This window comes from Mobula hypostoma, chromosome 3 (genome assembly GCF_963921235.1).
Source record: "Mobula hypostoma chromosome 3, sMobHyp1.1, whole genome shotgun sequence".
Taxonomy (NCBI): Eukaryota; Metazoa; Chordata; class Chondrichthyes; order Myliobatiformes; family Myliobatidae; genus Mobula; species Mobula hypostoma.
This window is the reverse complement of record NC_086099.1, coordinates 42,809,206-42,834,048: the sequence shown is the minus strand read 5'-3', so window position 1 is coordinate 42,834,048 and position 24,843 is coordinate 42,809,206. Positions and strand designations below refer to the sequence as shown.

The 24,843-nt window shown below is 41.6% G+C and overlaps 1 protein-coding gene across 3 annotated transcripts in view; it reads left to right on the top strand.

Annotated features, from left to right (window-relative positions):
• Positions 1 to 24,843, top strand: part of plpp1a (phospholipid phosphatase 1a) — a 110,037-nt gene that overhangs the window by 51,275 nt on the left and 33,919 nt on the right. Inside the window, exons 2-3 of one of the 3 annotated variants that reach the window (XM_063042931.1) lie at positions 3,330 to 3,481; positions 12,722 to 13,002. In XM_063042931.1, coding sequence (XP_062899001.1) covers positions 3,330 to 3,481; positions 12,722 to 13,002 — 433 coding nt within the window. Of the gene's footprint in view, positions 1 to 3,329; positions 3,482 to 8,826; positions 8,890 to 12,721; positions 13,003 to 24,843 lie in introns of those variants that run through there. The other 2 variants (XM_063042932.1, XM_063042930.1) reach the window with 2 other exon arrangements.

The following is a 24,843-nucleotide window of genomic DNA, read 5'->3' as shown; positions in this document are numbered from 1 at the left end:
GACATTGTTATGAAATGTCAAATTTGTGACAAACCTTTCAGAGAATGAGCTTAGAATGGAAGGGTGTTTCCATGAATGTAGTTGGGTCCACTCCTTAGGCTTTATGAGGCAGGGTGTTTGCTGGAATGCAGGTGACTAATCCTTGGGCCTTATGATGTAATTAGTGTAATTATCACTTTGGTTTCACTTAAACTGTTCGAACTTACAAAACACAGTTTCTATGTGTAGTACTAATTGATGTTCTGTAAAATCATTAAAAAATAAGTCTTTGTCAAAAAATTATGGATAATCCCAAACACATGCAATTTCCAGAGCCCTATGTGCTTGAAAAATACAATCTGATACTTTGATTATTTTGTATCTGAAGAGGTCTAGCAACCAACATTGAAAGGTATTCCATACAGGTAATATATTTTTAGTCCAGGTAAACGTTGTGCCCACCAACACAATGTAGAAGAGATATGGGGCTGGTGTGTAACAATCCGTGAATCAAATGTGCTACTTGTCAAGGGAATTGACTCCAAGAAAAGACATGAGTTCTCTTAAACTTGTTTAAGAAATACTAATCCATGTTTATGTTTCTTTCCTCATCAGAAATGTCAGTAAGACAAACAACAGGGTCATCAGAATCATATTGTAATACAGCATAGAAACAGAAAGACACTTCCTGAAGGCTGAAGAATGACAGATAGAATGTAAATCAGACAAGCAAGAGATGACAATTTTGTCATTAAATCGGGGCACAGTAGATGTTAGGAACTGGAAAGTGTTGTAGAACAAGTACCTTGAGGGGCACAGGTATGTAGTTTTCTGAAAGTGGCAACATGGGTGGTGAAGAAGACATTTGCTCCACTTGCGCTCATCGGTCAGAGCACCGAGTACAGGAACACACACAAAAGGCTGGAGGAACTCTGCAGGTCAGGCAGGATCCGTGGAAAGGAACAGCAGTCGATGTTTTGGGCTGAGACCCTTCAGGAATTGGGATATCATGTTACAACTGTATAACTCACTGGTGAGACCAGACTTGAAGTATTGTGTTCAATTCTGCTCACTAATCTATAGGAACTTTGCTATTAAGCTGAAAAGGGAGCAGAAAAGATCGGGGTAGTTCCTTGGACTGGACAGCTTGAGTTAAAAGGATAGGTTCAATAGGCTGCAGTTCTTACACCTGGAATGTAGGAGACTGTGTAGTGACTGTATAGAGATATGTAAAGTCATGAGAGGCATAGATAAGGTGCATGGTCTTTTTCCCAGGAAAGGAGAGACTACAACTAGAAGGTATAGTCTTTAAAGAGAGAGGAGAAAGATTTAAAAGGGGCTGAGCAGCTTTTTTTTCACACAAAGGGTGGTTGTTATATGAAACAAGCTGCTAAAGGATGTGGTAAAGTCAGGTGCAATAATATTTGAAAGGCATTTGGACAGGTGCATGGATAAGAAAAAAAAAATCCGGATAATCAAGTAAATGCAGGCAAATGAGACAAGCTGAAATATACATTTTGGTCAGCATAGACGAGTTGGGCCAAAGAGCTTGTTTCCATACTGTATGACTCTAACTCTCAGATTCCTGAAGATTCTGAAGTAGTGGGACAGAGCTGCAATAGTAAAATCTTTATATAGCTTCAGTTTCTGTGAAGAAAGATTTCAGAATATTCTCAACCCTTTTAGGGATACAAACAACCCTTGCATCACGGGGGTGGGGGGGGGGTGGTGTTTGTATTTCCTAGAAAATAGTCCATATCTTGATTTTCCATAATGTGAAGCTCCATCTGCTGCCATTACATAAATGTAAAGAAAATGAAACAATTTTGTGTTTATTTGTTAACTTTTTCATGTAACTTTTGTAGAGCAATTTTTATTCCCTATTTCAAATTTCTGGGAAATGATTTATGAATTCTGTAACAGCAAATTTCTGTTTTCTGATTGTCCATAATACAGGTGGGGGGGGGGCACCTGTAATTCTAAACATTTCTTATTCTCTTTATCATTGTTCTGTTGATTGTTTTGCAGCAATTATTTAATTTAGGAATTACTTAAAAGTCATCACTTGAGCTAATCAAATTGTAGTCTTTTAGTGTTTATGTAATGCAGATTATAAATGTTTCAGGAACAATTTACATAGTATTCTGATGCACGTGTAGCATACTATCATGATGATGTTGTTATCGTCTGGATTATCATCATATTATCATGATGCTGTTATCTATAAATAGAAGTTAGTTTCTTGAATTTCATCTTGTGTTCACATCAGGGAAGGCTCCTTATTCAATGTGTTATTTTGATAGATATCCATTTTGTATACGAGGGGTGATTGATAAGTTCGTGGCCTAAGGTAGAAGGAGCCAGTTTTAGAAAACCTAGCACATTTATTTTTCAACGTAGTCCCCTCCTACATTTACACACTTAGTTCAGCAGTCGTGGAGCATATGGATTCCTTCTTTGTAGAAGTCAGCGTCTTGAACCTCCAGAAAGTGGTCCACAGCAGGGGTGATTGATAAGTTCGTGGCCTAAGGTAGAAGAAAATGAGTTATACAGCTCTCGTCACGTGCGTGTGCAGTTCAACTCTTTCAGTGATTATGCAGAAAGTTTGAAGTAAATATCTCATCTCCTTCTAGTTTTTTGTTTTCCTTTTTTAGTTTGTCTAAGTGATCATCCACCCATAGAGGTATCAGGATCTGTTTGACTGTGGAGGGTGTGAATTGTGGAACTGGTTGCTCAGTACAGATTATTGGGGAAAATTATGTAGAAATAAAACATTTAATTACAATGCTCTTGTCATTTTTAGTAACCATTCATTGGTTGAACCTAGAAATTACAGCTCTAATAAACATAAAATTCATGTCTAAGGCTGTCTATTAAAATGATAAGAGACTATATGTTCATTAATGTTGTGTGAGAATTGTCCAGCTAATCACTCGTCTTTTTTATCTGATTCTATGTTGTTTTGCCTTCCAGCTGCTGCTTATAAAGCCATCATTTTTTTTTCTAGAAATAATTTTTGTCTCTCTTAGTTCTGAAGTGAATGGCTGGCACTCTGACGGCTGCCAGTCACCTGGTTGATAGGATACACATGGCAGCAGACAACACTGGTACTTTTCCTGACCTCTGTTGCAGTCTGCCCAAAGCAGTCCATGTGCGTGACTTCACCAGTCAATATATTTGTTTGCCATCAGTTGCCACAACAAATACCCGTAAATTTTCTATTGCCTTAAACTTGTGGTCTGGTGTCTGTTATGGTACATTATCATCAGGTAACGTTTGGACGCCAATCATGGAGTAGCTCGTATCGTTTCTTATTGAACTGACAGATTGGTTTCTTATTGCTTTACTAGCTGGATTGCCTTTTGCAATTCTTACATCGCTGGGCTCTCCATTCAGACGTGGATTTTACTGTAATGATGAAACCATCAAGTACCCATACAAAGAAGACACCATATCCTACCAATTATTAGGTGGCACTTTTACTCCACTTGTTCTACTGGTAGTAAGTCAACTCATTTTTATTCCACACAATTGTTGCTTTCATTTGGTATTGCCAATAATGCTGTTTAATAATTGCAAGAATATATCACTCAAGGAAAAGTAAGACTTGTTTGACCCTCCTTTAACACTTGTGTTAGTGGATTAGGGGTTACAATTCGGCTACTTCCTAGTCATTGCCTAGTTAACTGTACATTGCTGAGTGGCAACTTGTGCTGTTATATTTGCCCTTCTTTGTCAGTCAGGTTTCATTCTGAATATGAATTAAGAGTACAAGACATAAGGGCAGATTGAGGCTATTTGACTCATTGGATCTGCTGCACTGTCCCATCATGGGTGATTTATTATCCCCCTCAGCCCTGTTCTCCAGTCTTACCCCATAACTTCTGACACCGTTACTAATCAAGAACCTGTCAACCTCTGCTTTAAATATTCCCACTGACTTGGCTTCCACAGCCTCCTGTGGCAATGAATTACACAGATTCACCACCCTCTGGCTGACTAAACTCCTCCTCATTTCTGTTGTAAAGGGACATCCTTGTATTCTGACTGTAGGAGACACTATAGGAAACATCCTCTTCACGTCCACTCTCTCTAGGTCTTTCAGTATTCGATAGGTTTCAGTGAGATCCCCCCACCCCCCATTCTTCTCAACTCTAGTGAATACAAGCCCAGAGTCATCAAATGCTCCTCATACACTTATCCATTCATTCTCATAAGCCTCTCCAATGCCAGCACATCCTTTCTTAGAAAAGTGCCCAAAACTGTTCATAGTACTGCCAAATGCAGTCTGACCAATTTCTTATAAAGCCTCAGTGTTCCATCTTTGCTTTTACAGTATATTCTAGTTCTCTCAAAATGAATGCTAACATTGCATTTACCTTCCTCACCACTGACCTCACCTGCAAGTTAAACTTTAGGGAATTTTGCATGAGGGCTCTCCCAAGTTCATTTGCACCTGTGATTTTTGAATTTGTTCCCCATTTAGAAAATAGTCTATACTTTTATTCCTTCTACCAAGGTGCATGACCATACAGTGTACTTCTGTACACTATATTCATCTGCCAGCTCTTTGCCTATTCTCGTAATCTGTCTAAGCCCTCTGCTGACTCTGTGCTTCATCTGCACTACCTGCTCCTCCACCTCTCTTTGCTTTGTCTGCAAACTTGGCCACAAAGCCATCTATTATGTCATCTAGGTCATTGACATATAATGTGAAAAGAAGTGGTCCCAGCACTGACCACTGTGGAATACCACTAGTCACCGACAACCAACCGGAAAAGGCCTCCTTAAATAAATGTACTAGATTTTCCTGACAGATGAGAAAGATGGTGATATTCAACTGGTGGATCAAAGTGTTATAAAAAGTGGAATTATGTGTTACTTGCTATATTCTACTTCCTTTCTAAGCAGGTTAGCTACAAAAAAAAGTTGTTTATTCCTACACGGCTTTGTAAAAGTATTCAGCCCACAACCCTTTCTTCACATAAATGAGTATTACAACCAGGGATATTGATCAATTTAACTGAGAATTTTTATTTGTGAATCACATGTTCCTTTTTTTTTACAGTAGAGCAAAAAAAAAACAGGGTAATTTGTAAAGCATGAGAAACTAAAAATCCAATAACTGAAATGTCAGCAGTTCAAAAGTATTCATCCCCCTTTGCTCAATACTTAGTTGAACCACCTCTCACAGCTATTACAACCAGTAGTCTTTTTGGATAACTCTTTCTATTAGCTTTGTACAATGTGATGGAGCAAGATTTGCCCATTTCCCCTTGCAGAATTGTTCATGCTATGCTGGGCTATTTGGGGAGTGGTGATGGACAGCAGTCTTGAGATCTTGCCAGAGATAGAAACATAGAAAATAGGTGCAGGAGTAGGCCACTCGGCCCTTCGAGCCTGCACCGCCATTCAGTATGATCATGGCTGATCATCCAACTCAGAACACTGTACCGGCCTTCCCTCCATACCCCCGATCCCTTTAGCCACAAGGGCCATATCTAACTCCCTCTTAAATATAGCCAATGAACTGGCCTCAACTGTTTCCTGTGGCAGAGAATTCCACAGATTCACCACTCCCTGTGTGAAGAAATTTTTCCTAATCTCGGTACTAAAAGGCTTCCCCTTTATCCTCAGACTGTGACTCCTCGTTCTGGACTTCCCCAACATCGGGAACAATCTTCCTGCATCTAGCCTGTCCAATCCCTTTAGGATTTTATACATTTCAATAAGATCCCCCCTCAATCTTCTAAATCTTCTAAATTCTAAATTTAGAAATGATCCAGTTAGAGTCCTGACGTTAACCCAGATGTTCAGTTGGGTTAATGTCAGGACTCTAACTGGGCCATTCAAGGACATAAATTTTCTTCATTTCAAGGTTGCTCTGGCAGTGTGCTTTGGGGTGTTGCCCTGCTCAACCTAGCAAGTTTTTATCCAGGATCTATTTGTGTGTAGCAGCATTAGTCATAGTCATAGTCATACTTTCCCAGGGGAAATTGGTTGTTGTTACAGTTGCACCATAAATAATTAAATAGTAATATGTAAATTATGCCAGGAAATAAGTCCAGGACCAGCCTATTGGCTAAGGGTGTCTGACCCTCCAAGGGAGGAGTTGTAAAGTTTGATGGCCACAGGCAGGAATGACTTCCTATAACGCTCTGTGTTGCATCTCGGTGGAATGAGTCTCTGGCTGAATGTACTCCTTTGCACACCCAGTACGTTATGTAGTGGATGGGAGACATTGTCCAAGATGGCATGCAACTTGGACAGCATCCTCTTTTCAGACACCACCGTCAGAGAGTCCAGTTCCATCCATTCTGTTGATGTCTGCTACCCTCAGCCTGCTGCCCCAGCACACAATAGCAAACATGATCGCACTGGCCACCACAGACTCGTAGAACATCCTCAGCGTCATCCAGCAGATGTTAAAGGACCTCAGTCTCCTCAGGAAATAGAGATGGCTCTGACCCTTCTTGTAGACAGCCTCTGTGTTCTTTGACCAGTCCAGTTTATTGTCAATTTGTATCCCCAGGTATTTGTAATCCTCCACCATGTCCACACTGACCCCCTGGATGGAAACAGGGGTCACCAGTACCTTAGTTCGTCCTCAGGTCTACCACCAGCTCCTTAGTCTTTTTCACATTAAGCTGCAGATAATTCTGCTCACACCATGTGACAAAGTTTCCTACCGTAGCCCTGTACTCAGCCTCATCTCCCTTGCTGATGCATCCAACTATGGCAGAGTCATCAGAAATCTGCTGAAGGTGACAAGACTCTGTGCAGTAGTTGAAATCTGAGGTGTAAATGGTGAAGAGAAAGGGAGACAAGACAGTCCCCTGTGGAGCCCCAGTGCTGCTGATCACTCTGTCGGACACACAGTATTGCAAGCACACGTACTGTGGTCTGCCAGTCATCTTCCCCTCAACCTTAAGCAGATTTCCAGCCTCTGCTGCTGAAAGGTATCCACATAGCATGATGCTACCTCCACCAATAGGGATGGTGATGCTACTGATGCGCAGTATTCGATTCATACCATGTGTGCTGCTTAGTGTTCAGGCCAAAAAGTTTCACTTTAGTCTCATCTGATTACATGACCTTCTACATCTTTACAACATCATCTAACTGACACTATTCATTTTAGCCAGGGCTTCTTCCTTGCCACTCTTCCATAAGTACCCTTTTTGTGCAAGGCCTTACAGATTGTGGTGCCATGAAGCCTCTCTTCAGTAGCCTCTCGTACAAGTGCCATTATTCTGCAGCGACTAGGTTCAGAGTGGTGGCCTGTCCAAGGCTGTGTGGCTGTGGTTTCATATTTTTTTTCACCTTTTTAAGAATCACTGCACTGAGCTCCAAGGTATGTTCAGTGCCTTGAAGATGGTTTTGTACTATTCCCCAGATTTGTGCTTCTCTATTATTATTTCCCTGTTTTGAATGCTCTTTTGTCTTCATTTTGGTTTGGTCTGTTGAAAATCTACCATACTATTGGACCTTGGAGAAAGAGAGGATATTTATTCTTAGAAGTTCATTGAACACTGGTGATCCTCTAACTTTTTGCATCAACAAATTGGGTGAGTTAGTAAGGTAATGCAGTATGTTGCACCTGAGGAAAGATAGCGTAGGGATGAATACTTCTCAGCCTCAAGGCTGGTTTTTAATTTTTAGTAAATTTTTCATAGGATTTGGAATTTTTCTTTTGATTTGACATGATGCACAATATTTTGTAGCTCAAAAATTCCTACTTAAGTATATTTTAAATTAAAAAATGAGACAGTAAAATGTGAAAATAGTTGTGGGGAGTTGAATACTTTTTCATAGGCTCTCTACCTCAATGATTTTGTCAAGCAATTACAGTAAGGTTGCCATGAGTGATAATGACAGCTTTGTATTTTTATGATAATGAACTACATCCATTGTAAAGGTTATATATATGTATCTTGTTACACTAGTTTCCTAGAACTGCCAAATAAGATCATTAGTTCTACATTATGTCAGGTTTTCATATTTTTAAGTGTCCAGTTTTATCAAGTTCTGTTTCATAATCTGCTGCAATAGTTGTTTGCAAATGGTTATTTAGCTCTTTAATTAAGATTGCCTCACTGTTTGCTGACTAGGAAGATGGTTCAAAACATGTAATGTTAGGCTTTATATTCTTCAGTTGTACGCCATGACCTGCTGTAGGCCAGCTGCGGAAGTGCCCAGTACCTGAGGCACAGCAGGGAAGACAACACTTACTCTTTGGTGGTTGCACCCCGCTCAAGTCGTTAAGTTCCCCTGGTAATGTTCCCAGATGTGCTTCAGTCATAATCTTCACTTGCCTACTCATTTATAAACTCAGACTGTGAGGCTTCTGGTGTCTGTTGCCTCACTGTTCTCTTGTACCACGCTGCTATCCTGTGCCACAATACCTGGTAGATATTGACATTGAAGATGGCGCCAGCGAACAGCACAACCAAAGGCAACGTCCTCCAGACAGCTCACGAAACAACTACTTCTTTCAAGTATGGTTCTGCTGCTACTGGAAGCAGTGATTTACATTTTGGTGGTGTACTTTCAGTCTGATTGAACAGTTTAGTACTTTGCTGTCTCCAAGGGAAGTACAGTGAGGTTTCGTGTGAAGTGTACAGCTTGGAGGCCAAGAAGCCTGGAGACAGGGCGCGGGCCTGAGATCAACTCCGTTTCTCTCCAATCTTGCCGACTGAGGTGTCAAGTAAAATTGAAATCACCGAGTTCAAGAGTGGAAGGCGAGCAGGTGTTGAGCGTTGCCCGCCTGTGTTTGACCTGTCTCTCTCTCTCTCTCTCTCTCAGTCACTGCTTCTGGAAGAAGGTGCCGGTGTCTGACCAGTCCCTCTCTCCCTTTTGCTCATGGATGGCGCCAGAGTCTTTGGTCTTAGACACGGTTTAATCGGCGAGGTTTGTGGATTGGACTCTGTAGTCATGTCATGACATGTTTATGATTTCTGATGGTGCCCTTTTTTTATTGCTATTTTATGCAGTTTTGATCAGGGCGGATAGGCTCTGCAGCCAGCAGACAACAATTGACACAGCTCTAGACAGGACTGAACCAAAATGAACATACCTAGACTGTTCCAATTACTTCGTGGTTTCGTGTTTTATATTCTGGGTATTTTGCTCTTTTTTTTGCCATTTGCACAATTTGTTCTTTTTTGTGCAAAAGAGGGGAAGCAGCTGCAATCAGAAAGGACAGAACAGAGGCTGATTCACTGAATCTACATGAGTAGGACTTGAAAATAAAAACGGTGCAATTACTCTGGTTGGATTATACTCTAGAACCCCCAATAACCACCTAGACATTGAGTAACAGATAAGCAGGCAGATTGGGGAAAGGTGCAAAAACAATAGGTTTATTAGTGTGGTTGACTATAATTTCCACAATATAGTGTGGGACCTCTTTAATGCAAGAGGGTGAGGCAGAGTAGAATTGGTTAGGTGCATCCAGGAAAGTATGTGGTTAATCCAGCTAGACACCAGAACTTGTATTAGGAAATGAACCTGGCCAGGTGACCAACCTTTCACTGGGGGAACATCTCTGAAACAGTGACCACAACTCCTTATTTTTAAATAGCTATGAGTAAAGAAAAGAATAGTAGGAAATGATTACATTTAGGGAGGGCAGATTGCAAGAATATCAGACAGGAGCTTGAGAGAGTTATTGGGCAAGTCCACATCTGACATATGCAGGTTGCTAAACGCCAGCTGGTATTTAGGACATCTCCATTCCAGTAAGTAGAAAGCACAAGGACAGCAAGGCAAGGGAACCTGTGATAAGTGTGCAGTCCTCTTTTATTGTCATTTAGTAATGCATGCATTAAGAAATGATACAATATTCCTCCGGTGTGATATCACAGAAACACAAGGCAGACCAAAACTGAAAAACTAACAAAACCACATAATTATAGCATATAGTTACAACAGTGCAACAATACCATAACTTGTTGAAGAACAGTCCATGGCACAGTAAAAACGTTCAAAGTCTCTCGAAAGTCCCACATCTCACGCACACGGGAGAAGGAAGAAAACTCTCCCTGCCATGCCCGACCACAGTCCGACTCTGAGACGTCCGAAAACTTCGAGCTCTGATCAGCCCTCCAACACCGAGTACCGAGCACCATCTCTATCCGAATGCTTCGACCTCAGCCTCGGTCGCCAGCAGCAGGCAAAGCCGGGGATTTTGGGGCCTTTCCTCTGGAGATTCTTGATCGCACAGTAACAACGGCAGCGAAACCAAGTATTTCAGAAATTTCTCCAGATGTTCCTGTGCTTCTCACGCCTGTCTTCATCAAATCAGAATTGTCCACGGCCCCTATTTAACAGATACGATATCATTTCACCGGAGGGCTGCGTGCTTTGCGTCGCAATGCCATCTTCTCCTCCCGCCTGGAAATCATAGACTGGTGAGTCTAGTGTCAATAGTAGGAAAGATATTGGAGAAGATTCTTATAGATTGGGCTACAGATTCTTACAGATTTGCAAAAAGCATGGTCTAATTATGGACAGTCAACCATGAATTTGTATAGGGCAGGTCACTTCTTACTAACTTGATTGTGAAAGTTCGAAGGAGATGTGAGGGCAAGTTTTTTTTACAATGAGCGGTTGGTGCTGGAAATGTGTTGTCAAGGCTGGTGGTGGAGGTAGATAGGACAGAGTCATTTAAGATTTTCTTAGATAGGCACATGAATATGCAGAGAATGGAAGGATATGGACCAGAAGCATGCAGAAGAGATTAGGTGCTATTAGAATAATTAATATGGCACAACATTGTTCCTCTTCCTTGCAGTCAAAGCTAAATACAGAGCTCATTAAAACAATTAGATAGCCTGCTGTACTCTCCCCTCAACCCCACCCCCGTACCATATTCTGGTCTCTTGGGATTCATGATGTGCTTTGTCTTTCTGTTGTAAACGGCGGGAGGAGAGAGAAGCAGCACGCCGTGCGTGCGCAGACCTCCGGTGAAAAATGATATCGTATCTGTTAAATAGGGGCCGTGGGCAATTCTGATTTGATGGAGATGGACGTGAAAGCACAGAGGAACATCTGGAAAAATTTCTGAAACGCTTGTTCGCTGCTGTCGTTACTGCGCAGTCGGGAATTTTTCAGAGGGAAGGTCTCAAAATCCCCGGCCTTGCCTGCTGTTGGCGACCGAGATAGAGGTCCAATCGTTCAGATAGAAATGGCGCTCAGTACTCGGTGTCGGAGAGCTGATCAGAGCTCGAAGTTTTTGGATGACTCAGAGTCGGACAGTGGCCGGGTATGGCAGGGAGAGTTTTTCTTCCTTCTCCCGTCTGCGTGAGATTTGGGATGTTTGAGAGACTTTGAACTTTTACTGTGCTCATGGACTTCTGCATCAAGTTGTGGTATTGTTGCACTGTTGTAACTATATGTTATAATTATGTGGTTTTGTAAGTTTTTTTCAGTCTCGGTCTGTCCTGTGTTTTGTGATATCACACCGGAGGAAATATTGTATCATTTCTTAATGCATGCATTACTAAATGACAATAAAAAAAGACTGCAACATACATCAAAGTTGCTGGTGAACGCAGCAGGCCAAGCAGCATCTATAGGAAGAGGCGCAGTCGACGTTTCAGGCCGAGACCCTTCGTCAGGATAAAAAAAGACTGCGTGTCTTCATAATCTAAAACAAAATGTTATATCTGTCATTTGCTTAATGGATATATATACTGACTGAAGTTGTTAAGTTGTTGATACGGGCTTTTGGTAGCTTCTAGAAATTTGCTTCTGTAGCTACCAGTAGAGGCTTGAAAACTCTTGTTTTCAAAACTGGTTGCAGGCTGTTTTGTTCTGGGAATACTTCTCTGGAGCTGGTGGACCAGAAGTCGATGGCATAGGGAGGCAAGATTCAATGGGATTTAATAATATGCAGCCTTGATTTTAACAGTGAATCAGAATCAGGTTTCCTATCACTGACATAGCCTTGAGATTTCTTGTTTTGTCTTGAGGATGAGATATGAGGGTAATTTGGTGTTATGACCAGCAGCTTCATTAAGGACCCTTCATCTTTCGATGTCATTGACGAATTCTGGGTACAATACCGAAGATTGAAGCCTGAAGGTAGGTCGGAAGTCGAGGCCTAATGGCTGAAGTCTTGGGTCTGCAAGTCCACTGGGGAAGTTAAAGGCCCAATATCTGCGAGTCCATGAGTCCATTGGAGGGCTAGAGATGGGCGATCCTGGAGTTAGAGGACTGCTTGGGTGGGTGGGAGGGAGGTAAGGGGCTTGTTTTGCTTTTGTTGTTGCTAAGCATTGTAGACGTACTATGTTAAGTGCCGGGATGCATGTTCCAAGTATATCCTTAGGTTGTGTTGCCTGTTTATGCAAACGATGCATTGCACTGTATGTTTCAATGTACTGTACATGTGATAAATAAATCTGTTTATGGGTTACTGCATTAATCTAAGATCATATGGGTTAAGTACTTTCAGTGCTGCAAGTATAAATTACAGATTAAAATCATGATTGATTAATGAAGGGAAGTTGTACGCATGAGCACCACTCATCAAAATTGTCTGATCTTTAGTAAGACTTGACCCATAGTCAAAAAATACGATGCTTAAAATTGTAAACAAATGACCTTATAAAATTATTTTTGTTGACGCTGCTTTTTTTCCCTGCAAGCATCTGTACTGAGCTTCTTGTGGATTGCTTTAGGAATATCATGCCTGTTATTTCTAGTGTAGAATTGACACCTGACCTTTCTTCTGTTGCAGATAATCATAGGGGAGATATGCTCTGTTCATTGGAACCAATTACATTCGGACTCCTTTATTGGAAACTCCTATTTAGCCACTGTATATAAGGCAGTTGGGACATTTTTGTTTGGGGCTGCTGCAAGCCAGTCTCTGACCGACATAGCCAAATATTCAATTGGGCGTCTTCGGCCTCACTTCCTCTATGTTTGCAAACCCGACTGGGCAAAATTCAACTGCACTATGGGGTACATAACTGAGTTTACGTGCCTGGGTGAGAAAGAGTTGGCCAATGAAGCACGGTAAGTTGAGTTAACTGAATCGTACAAGGTCCCATAGAATTTTATTTTGATGCATTTTTTTAAAAGTTCTAAATAAGCTTTACTGATAATTTGAAAATACTGAAGGATAAACACCGTGCAATGCTCCTTACTTTTTTGTGTGTCATTTGACATAACATTGTTGCATCTTGTGCTTCCTAGGACAATACAGCTTCTGTTGCTTGAGTGGCTTTCCCATCAGACTTAACCTCTCGATATCCAGTAGTGAAAAGACCCCATGGCCCGTCCCCATGGAGCCTTAGCATTCGCAGCACCAAGCTTTTGTGCATCCTTCACCATGCACTCCTGTTGTATGGAAAGTGTTAGCTAGCAGCATTCCCTTGCACCCGTTTCTCTCTGCTGGAAGACCAGCAAGTTTCAGGCAGACCGAAGAGAAGCCTTCACCGAGTTGCTGATCTTCCAGCTGCATGAGATGTCCGTCTCTCTGTGTGCTCTTAGAAGTAGGCCATAGATCAGAGAGTCTATCGTTACTTAGCTGCTCAGATGAAATGTGACAAGGACCCTTGCGTGCTTCTCCACACCTTCTTAGCAAATCCGCAATCTGCAGTAGAGATGGTGACAGCACCCTCCTCAGAATCAGAATCAGTCAGGTTTATCATCGGTGATTTATATGACATGAAGTTTTGTTGTTTTGCAGCAGCAGTACAGAGCAAGGACATACAATTACAGGACATATAATTACAGGAATAAATAATACAAATCAAAAAGGTGCAACAAAGTAGTTACAACAGGTGCATGGACCATTCAGAAATGATGGCAAAGTGGAAGAAGGCTGTTCCTGAATCACTGAATGTGGTGTTTCAGACTTCTGTACCTCCCCAGTGGTAGTAATGAGAAAGGGGACATGTCCTGGATGATGAGGGTCCCTAATGATGGATAGCATCTTCTTGTGGGTATCGCCTCTTGAAGATGTCCTTGATGGAAGGGGAGATTGTGCCCAAAAAAGGAGCTAGCTGTGTCTGAAACCCTCTGAAGCCTCTTGTGAGCCCGTACCCTGGAGCCACCGTACAGTCATCTTCAATGAAGTCACCTGGAAGGCAGGGTGGGTGCAGGCTAGTATTCAACCTGACGGGAACGATCTGACTAGAGCACCCCTTTCACTGCCAGCCAGGCAAGATCTTGGTACTCATTGGTGATTCTGGCAATGAGGCATTTTGCCAGTTGGCATGATGCACCATACAATGTAAAAAAGAAGGCAATAGATTACTGCAATGCATACAACATGCTGGAGGAGCTCAGCAAATCAGGTAGCTTCTGAGGAGGGACAGAAACAGTTGACATGTCTGTACAACAGTTTACTCTTCCCCAGTGTAGCTGGCTATGAGTTGCTCTGAGCTACAATTGTGACAGAGTGGGGTAGATTTATAGTGAGGAAAGTTATCACATTACTGGATGTCTCTTTCATCCTCAAATTTTTCTCGTCATATGTGCATTCATCTTTTGGATTGAATCACTTTCTTTGTGCATTAATATGTCTTATATTTTGTTAAACATAAAGGACATCCTTTTAGATCTGAATTGGTTCTCAGAGTCCATTAGCACAATTTAATTTTCCCTCCCCATCTATTTCCTGTAAACTGCAGATCTAGCTCCCCCTCTCACAGCTACGTTCAGAGACACCCCCATGCCACGACCCCCTCCCACTCACTTATACTGGAGGTAATTTAAAGTAGCCTGTTAAAGTCACCGGAGAGACGCAGCTGGTAGGCATAAAGTAGTCTTGTTATTCGACAAAATGAAACACAGCAGACCCTTTTGGAAGAGGCCTGTTCGACCCAACATTACATTATTTTTTATATGCTAAAGATCAAAGGACAATTCTATATTTACAATATATCTATGATGCTTCTTTTGAAGTACATTTAACTTTCACGCCCTCTTCCTCGCACCCACTCTACAAATACCAATTAACTATGGTTCGCAGCTCTCAGGAAGTTATTGTCCAGGGCTGCATTTCAAGTGGAATGTACAGTCTATATTCAGATCTGAACATTGGTGGCTGGTTAGTTGCTGAAGGCAATGTTTCGCTATACACCCCAAGTCCTTAATATGTTCTAACAACTGTGGCATCCAAATAATGGCTCAGGGTAGGGCCACAGCAGATGCCGTTGTTAAGATGCTAAACAAAATCATCAGTAATTTACTCCATTGAATAGAGGTGGCATGAATTGCAGTCATTGCAATTTGCTGGATGATTGCAGTGTAAATTAATACCTTTAACAACGTAAGAAGCTTGCTTTCTGTGGTTGATGAAAGGGTCTTGTATGTATTGAGGCAAGAAGCAGGTCTAGGGATTGAGTGAACCACCAGTGGACGTGTGGGGAGCCTTGGACTGCAAAGCTGCGATCGACCGAATATGGAGGAAGTGGGTTCGGATGTGGAGGAGGAGGAGTTAGTTGGACTGATAACATTGAAATATAGTAGGAAAGGAGGCTTGTGGTTGGGTGTTGGGTTGGAGTGACAGACCTGAGCATGTCTTTTGTAAAGGCAAGGCACATTGTGAAATAGGCAGCTTGAGGGTTAGGGTTTGCTGGGCAGGTGTGCCTGAAAATGGGACAAGTAGACAATTAGTGGGTCAGCAAGTTCTGGTTCAACAAGTATTGTGACTGAGGCTGTGTGTTGAAGCAGAGATTATAATGACAGATTGTGGAGCTGGAGTTGGGACTGCATCACACAGATCAGGTGATTGAGTTGGAAATTGCTTTGAAGGGCATTTTGGATTGGTGTTTAAGATAATCTAAAAAATCTTGGAGAGAATGAGAGAAAGACATGAGATTGTGTTTTATGAGGTATATTGGCAGATGAGTGAGTGTGAGGTTCAGCTTCTGAGATTTGTGGTGGGGCAGAATGTATTAGGAGCAGCTGAGGATTGGGGAGAAGGAAACTGGGTAAGGATTAGATCTTGGAGAATATAGAGTGGGCCAGCATATCTTAAGGATCCATGTCTGACGCAGCTGGGAGATCATGAGCTGAATGGGATAGGAATATAACCTTTAGTTCCAAGTGCTAACCCCAGTAATTGTCTCTGAGAAAGGAGAGATTGCATAGGGAAATTGCCATTCCTAATTCATTTCCACAAATACTATGGGAAACATGCACCAGCAGACATCGGTGATGAGCAATGATCACATATTTGAAGAGCCAACAATGAATGTGCAACTTTCCCACACTTGAGCTACAAGAGGGAATGATTCAAGCTTGTGAGTAAAAGCAGTTTAAAATACAACCTTCCCAAACCTATTTCTGAACATTGTAATCCAGCAACAGCTGTTTTTTTTTTACTATGGGGTTTAGGGAATTTGATGTCATTACAACGTCTGTTCTCTACAAAGTTAGCTTGTCAAACTGGTGGAATTGGAACTCATTGAGCCAGAATGAAGTCACCAGCACAATGGAAAGAGTTTGAATCTGTCTAAATTACTTGATGTTTTCCAGGTTTGTCTGCCGCAACAGAGGAGTAAGGCAGTTAGATTTCTTTGTGATTAGATGAGAGTCTGCAATGCATATTCCCAATGTTACAACTGATTTCTTCTGCTTGGTTAATATTCTCTATAATGCTGGTGTTAAACTCTTTGGATGAAAATCTCAGTAGTCTTAGCCCTAGCATTTATGATGACGTGTATGCGCACATTGAATTGATGATAATCCTTTTCCATGGGGGTGGGGGAAGTTCTTTCAAACTTGAAACTCATTTTACACAAATCAAGCAGGAGCACGGGATGTTTTTAAACCATCTTCAACCATATCCCTAGATCTTCTGTTTGACTTCGTTGAAGCCATATGAAGACACATCATGGCAATTTTTAAAAAATATCCCAAGCCCGAAATTTTGTTTTGCCTTTCAAAAAACATGGCCAAAATGAGCAATGTCATCAGTGAAAGGAAAGGCTGGTCAGTGTGTTTACAACAGACTGGTCCACTGCCTACAAAGCTAATAGTTGTCTTTGTTAAGTAGTCATTACGGTAAAAGCTCCTAGTTCTCTGTTACAAGGGAACATTAATTTTCCATTACAACGTATTTGTTTTGTTAGGAATTCAGGATGACATGACTCCATAGCATTTTTTTTTAATGAGAGAAAAGAAAATAGTAAACATTTTCCTTTCTTCTCAAGCAATCCTTTGGGGTCGAGGACAACTTGTTTCCACTCCAGCTTGGAGGTGGTCAATGATATAGATTGGGGGGGGGGTGTGAAGCAGGAAGAGAAGGTGGCCAGGAAGGCCTGCAAGCTCAGCCCTGGTTGGCTGAGAGCTTACCAGGTGATGCTGTGCTTTTACCAATCACACCAGGGCCCTGTGTGAAGGGCCCAGGCCCATTGAGTGAAGAACAAATTCTGAATTCCATCTCTGATGCTCTTCTGAATTCGTTTGATTACTAGCTAGAAATTTCCATGGATCAGTGAAGACTATACCAAGAAGACTTTGAGAATATCCTGGAAGCATTCTTTTAAAGCCTCCTGGGTGTCTTGTGCTGTGGTAGAACTAGAGCATACCTTGGGAGTCAGCTGTCTGAGAGTAATGCGTGCATAACTATAATTAAAACCTTTTGTTGACCTAGAAGAGAACAATGTTGATGGCTGGTTTATCCTGTTATTGGTTTGGAAGATTTTGTAGTGATAGGGCATGAACTGCCAGTCCAAGACTTTTGAGGCACCAGATGCAGGTTAAACCACGTATTCGAAGTCTACAGAACTGGGTATGATTGCTGCCAGCTCAGTTTGGGTTTTCATTTCTGAAGAGTTTAGTAGAATATTAGTGGACACGTTCTTATTGTAATAAATAGCATTGACTGTGATGCATTACTGTGTTTCCAGTTAGCAATACTTCTTTGAAAGAAAAGCATTAATAGTTGAAACCAACAGCCACGTTTCTATTTTGTGCATATGTAGTATGAAACACTGTAAGGCAGAAAGAACCTGATCAAATGCAATTTAAAAAAGGCCATAGCAGAAGACTTAAAAATCAGAAATTTTCAAAGCAGTCCTAGCAAAAAGATGAGATAGGAATCCAACTTCAAAACACATTGAGTTAATTTTATTTTAAATATCAAGAGCTGGATACTGCATTCCTTTGATTGAAGCTGATTCAAATACTGTCATCGGTTCCAGCTTCCTACTTACATTTTATAAAATGTTACTGCAGATTCTAGGTGCTACGGGTGAGAATTTTTACCAAGATTGTGCTTGCTATTACATAGTTTTTTTAAAAATATAAATCCTTGCTCCCAGCACACGTCTTTGGCTAACTGAGGAAGAAACTGAAAATATAGGTGTAGTTTTTATATTTCATAGTGATTTCCTTCCATTAATTATGTGCTGGAAGACAAAATTCATAATGTCAACATTACGAGGTATTTACATTGGATAGTTATCTGAATTATACGTGGGCTCCGAACAGTAGGCAGGATGCAGAGAACAAATTACAAAGGGAGATAGAAAAGGCATATAAAAGGGCAATGTTACGATATTCATGGGGGATTTCGATATTTAGGTAGTTTGGGAAAATCAGGTGGTGCTAGATCCCAAGTAAAGGAATTTGTAGAATCCCTTCAGGATGGCTTTTTAGAGTAGCTTATGGTTGAGCCCACAAGGGGAAGGGCAATTCTGGATTGGGTGCTATGTAATGAACCAGATTTGTTTAGAGAGAAGGTAATGGAACCTTTAGGTGTCAGTGATCTTAATATGATAGAATTCACCCTACTGTTTGAAAAGGAGAAGCTAAAATAAGATGTATCAGTATTAAAGCAGAGTAAAAGGAACTACAGAAGCATGAGAGAGGACCTGGTCGAAATTGATTGGAAGGGAAAACTATCAGGGATGGTAGAACAACAGTAGCTGGAATTTCTGGGAGCAATTTGGAAGGCAAGGGATAGATTCATCTGAAAGAAGAAGTATTTTAAAGGGAGGATGAGGCAACTATGTCGGACAAGGAAAGTTAAAGACAGCATAAAAGCAAAAATTAGTGGTAAGCGAGGATTGATTGGGAAGTTTTTAAAAACCTACAGTAGTCTACTGAAAAAAGCAATAAGGAAAATTACACTGGAGAGGTAGTAATAGGGGACAAAAAATGGATAAACTCAATAAGTATTTTGTGTCAGTCTTCACTGTAGAAAACAACACAGATACAAGAAAGTCAAGAGTGTCGGGGCAGAAGTGAGTGTAGTCTCTATTACTAAAGAGAAGATACTTGGGAACCTGAAAGATCTGCAGGCAGATAAGTCACCTGGACGAGATGGACCACATCCCAGAGTTCTGAAAGAGGTAGCTGAAGAGATCGTGGAGGCATTAATAGTGATCTTTCAATAATCACTAGATTCTGGAATGGTTCCAGAGGACTAGAAAATTGCAAATGTCTTTCCACACTCTAAGAAGCGAGGGAGGCAAAAGGTAGGAAATTATGGGCCAGTTAACCTGACCAGTGGTTGGTAAGATGTTAGAATCCTTGAAGTAAATAACAGGCAGGACAGACAAAGGACTGTCAATGAATATTGTTCACTTGGATTTTCAGAAGGCATTTGATGAGGTACCACTTATGAGACTACTAAACAAGATAGAGCCCATGGTGTTACAGTACCTGCATGGATCAAGGATTGGCTGATGGCAGGAAACAGAGTGGGAATAAAGGGAGCTTTATCTGGTTGGCTGCCAGTGACTAGTGATGTTCTTTGGGTGTTAGCGTTGAGACTGCTTCTTTTCATGTTATATCTCAGTGATTTGGATGACAGGACAGATGGCATTGTGACCAAGTTTGTGGACAATGCAAAGACAGATGGAGGGGCAGATAGTGCTGAGGAAGCGGGGAGTCTGCAGAAGGATCTAAGAGATTAGATGATAAGACCTAGGAGCAGAATTAGCCGCTTAGCTCATTGAGTCTGCTCTGCCATTCCATCATGGCTGATTGGTTATCCCTCTCAACCCCATTCTCCAGCCTTCTTTCCATAACCTTTGGCAACCTGATTAATCAAGAACCTATCAACCTCTGCCTTAAATATACCCAATGACTTGTTCTACGCAACAGTCTGGAGCACACTCTGGCTAAAGAAATTTTTCCTCATCTCCGTTCTAAATGGATGCCTCTCTATTCTGACACTGTGCCCTCTGATCTTGGACTCCCCCTCTATAGGAAACATCCTCTCCACGTCCACTTTAACCAGGCCTTTCAATATTTGATAGATTGAAACAAGAGCCCTCCTCATTGTTCTGAACTCTATTGAGAAAAGGCCCAGAGTGATCAAATGCTCCTCATATATTAACCTTTTCATTCCTGGAATCATTCTCGTGAACCTCCTCTGGACCCTCTCCAATGCCAGCACATCTTTTCTTAGAGCAAGGGCCCAAAACTGTTCACAATACTCTGTGCAGTCTGACCAATGCCTCATAAAGCCTCAGCATTACATGCATGTTTTCATATTCTAGCCCTCTCAGAATGAATGCTAACATTGCATTTGCCGCCTTTACTACCGACTCAAACTCAGTAAGAACACAGAACACAATTTCTCATTTCCCTTTCAATACAGCAATCTTGCTCTCAGGTTCTCAATCAATTTACATTGAACTTTCAACCTGCAAGTTAACCCTTAGGGAATCCTGCGTGATTCACAAACCCACAAACCCATCAGTTCCTTCATCCAAGGCATTTGACATACAATGTGAAAAGAAGTAATCCCAACACTGACTCGTAGTTACTGGTTCCCAACCAGAAAGGCCTCCTTTATTCCCACTCTTCGCCTCCAGTCAGTCAGTCAATCCTCTATCCATGCTCGTACCTTTCTGGAAATACCATGCTCTCTTATTTTGTTAAAGCAGCCTCATGTGTGGCACCATGTCAAAGACCTGAAAATCCAAATAAATAACATCCACTGACTTCTTTGTCTATCCTATTAATTCCTCAAAAAAAAAATCCCAACAGAACTAAATCCCAACTAAAATACCTTTTAGAAAACCATGCTGATTTTGGCCTATTTTATTATGTGCCTCCAAATACCCTGAAATCTCATCCTTAATAATAGACTCCAACATCATTTGAACCTCTGGAATCAGGCTAACTGGCCTATAATTTCCTTTCTTCTGCCTCCTTCCCTTCTTCAAGAGAGCAGCGATTAGGAGAATGGGCAAAGAAGTGGCTGATGGAATACAGTGTAGGGAAGTGTATGGTGATGCACTTTGGTAGATGGAATAAATGTGTAGACTATTTTCTGTCTGGGGTGCCGTTTCATAAATCAGAGGTACAAAGGGACTTGGGAGTCCTCATACAGGATTCCCAAAAACTCAACCTGTGAGTTGAGTTGGTGGTAAGGAAGGCAAATGCAATGTTAGCAGTAATCTGAAGGGGATTACCCTAGAGAGACTTATTCTGGAGCTGCTCCGGCCAATGGTTAGGCCACACTTAGATCCCCTCCAGTTCGCCTACCAGCCCTGACTAGGAGTTGAGGATGCCATCGTCTACCTGCTGAACCGTGTCTACGCCCACCTGGACAAGCCAGCGAGCACTGTGAGGGTCATGTTTTTTGACTTCTCCAGTGTGTTCAACACCATCCTCCCTGCTCTGCTGGGGGAGAAGCTGACAGCGATGCAGGTGGATGCTTCCCTGGTGTCATGGATTCTTGATTACCTGACTGGCAGACCACAGTACGTGCGCTTGCAACACTGTGTGTCCGACAGAGTGATCAGCAGCACTGGGGCTCCACAGGGAACTGTCTTGTCTCCCTTTCTCTTCCACTATTTACATCTCGGACTTCAACTACTGCACAGAGTCTTGTCATCTTCAGAAGTTTTCGGATGACTCTGCCATAGTTGGATGCATCAGCAAGGGAGATGAGGCTGAGTACAGGGCTACGGTAGGAAACTTTGTCACATGGTGTGAGTAGAATTATCTGCAGCTTGATGTGAAAAAGACTAAGGAGCTGGTGGTAGACCTGAGGAGAGCTAAGGCACCGGTGACCTCTGTTTCCATCCAGGGGGTCAGTGTGGACATGGTGGAGGATTACAAATACCTGGGGATATGAGTTGACAATAAACTGGACTGGTCAAAGAACACTGAGGCTGTCTACAAGAAGGGTCAGAGCTGTTTCTATTTCCTGAGGAGACTGAGGTCCTTTACCATCTGTCGGACGATGCTGAGGATGTTCTACGAGTCTGTGGTGGCCAGTGCGATCATGTTTGCTGTTGTGTGCTGGGGTAGCAGGCTGAGGGTAGCAGACACCAACAGAATCAACAAACTCATTCGTAAGGCCAGTGATGTTGTGGGAATGGAACTGGACTCTCTGACGATGGTGTCTGAAACGAGGATTCTGTCCAAGTTGCATGCCATCTTAGACAATGTCTCCCATCCACTACATAATGTACTAGTTGGGCACAGGATTACATTCAGCCAGAGACTCATTCCACCGAGATGCAACACAGAGCGTTATAGGAAGTCATTCCTGCCTGTGGCCATCAAACTTTACAACTCCTCCCTTGGAGGGTCAGACACCCTAAGCCAATAGGCTGGTCCTGGACTTATTTCCTGGCATAATTTACATTTTACTATTTAATTATTTATGGTTTTATTACTATTTAATTATTTATGGTGCAACTGTAACGAAAACCAATTTCCCCCGGGATCAATAAAGTATGACTCTGACTAATATAAAAGCAAGAATTTAGCCCTGAAAGGATATGCTGGCATTAGAGTGGGTCAAGATGAGGTTCATGAGAATTATCCCAGGAATGCAAGGGCTAACATGATGAGCATTTGATGGCTCTGGGCTTGTACTTGCTGGAGTTTAGAAGAATGAGGGACAGGTCTTCTTAAAAGCTATTGAGAGGCCTGGATAGAGTGAAGAGGATGTTTCTTATGGTGGGTGAGTCCAGGAGCAAAGCCTCAGAATAGAAGGATGTCCTTTTAGAACAGAGTTGAGGAAAAGAAATCTTTAGCCAGAGGGTGGTGAGTATGTGGAATTCATTGCCACAGATGGCTGTGGAAGCAAATCACTGGGTATTTTTAAAGTGGAGGTTGATAGGTTCTTGATTAGTAGGGGCTTCAGTGGTTAGCTGGAGACAACAGGAGAGGGATGATAAATCGGCCACAATGACTCAATGGGGAGTAGATTCGATGGGAGGAATAGCACAATTCTGCTCCTCTGTCTTATTAGGAATAACACTGGTGTTGGATTTCATGAAAATTGAAGTGTCTAGTAATTTTAGAAAGAAAGGCACACTGAGAATGGTATTCAAAGGATGCTGTTACAGTGTCTGTTGGGGTGGTAGCAGACTATACCTGATCTGCTTTCCTTATGTCCCTTCACATCTCCGTTCCAGTGATTCAGTGATTTCGCAAGCATCTTCTCAAAGGAGGAAGTTGCCAAGAAAAGCCACAGAGCTTTCAATTCATAGTTCGTCAGTGAGTTACACCACAGTGGTGACAGTAATGTGGAGGAGAAAATGAAAGTTAAAAGACCAAGAAAATCAATGCTAAATTACTGACATGAAATATTCCACCTCGTCTACCAGTCATTACTTCTATTAATTGAGTTTTTATTCTATTAAATTATTTCCCCACAAGAGCTAGAAGAAAACTAGATCTTTGTTTTAGGTAGAATTCTTGAAGTTATGAGTTTTAGACATTTGTGTTACCTGATTTATGGAGCTTGACTTTAAAATTTGCTATGACTAATGGTACTTTAATCCTTTACCCACACCAGATTGCAGAAGTCAGCTACAACAGCAGTCCCTGCTTGCCTTTTTATAATTGTGCCTTAGAGCTACATTCCCTTTCAACTAAGACTTGCCAACTCATCTGCGTTCTTTTGATGAGTTGTTAGTTGCATGCTTATGTTCTGAAGTCAAACCCTGAGCAGACTGGAGCTTTTATCTATCTTTGCCAAATACGAGAATATATTTTAGAAAATAAAACTGTGCAGTATATATTCTGACTGCAGAATGGGCATTGGTTCAATGGAAATAATGACTAGCACACGAGGGAGAATGTTATTGTTAACATTTCAATGGACTAATAATGATTTTCTTTGGTCCTCTTAATTCCACCTCATGGCCAATGGCTTGGTGAGACTGACTAATGGCAAATGAATTGAAAGTTCTATGTTCTCTGGCTAACTTCTGCCTTTGAGAAGATGCCTGTATAGTTGCAGAAGTGGAGATGAGAAATTGGACGAATAGAAAGCAGACTGTGTGCTACCCACCAACAGATACCATAGCAGCTCCCTTTGAATACCATTCCTAATTTGCCTTTCTTCAAAGTGATCAGACACTCAGTTTCATGAAACCTGGCGCTAATGCTACTCTTAATAGCAATCCAATGTAAATACCTTGTAGTACGGACATTTTGATTTAACCTCCCAGCGTGCACAGCTATTGGAAACAAATCACCGTTAAACACAGACTGCACCTATGTTTCCAGTTTGTATCTCAGCTTACTAAAGCTGTGTGTTGGAAGCAAAGATTTATGAAAATATGTAAGTGTATGCAGAATATCTATTACGACTTTCGCTCATAGCACCCAGAGCCTGTAGTAACATTTAAAAAATACTGTAACTGAGAGATTGGAACAAAGAAGTATTTTAATGAGCTTCACTCAATGGAATGCACTGTTCTGCTCTTGACAATGTAAAAAATAATTTTACCCCCATGTGTTTTGAAACTGGATTTCTATCTCCTCTGGGAAGAAGTTTTTTCTAGCCTTGGTTTTGAATTTCCTTGCTGTGACAAAACCAGCTCATCTCCCAATTTAAAGGAAGGAAGAGATGTTGGAGGTTTTTATAGTATCAGGGAAGGCTATCTGAGAGGCCTAAATCCTTTGGCTCCAGTC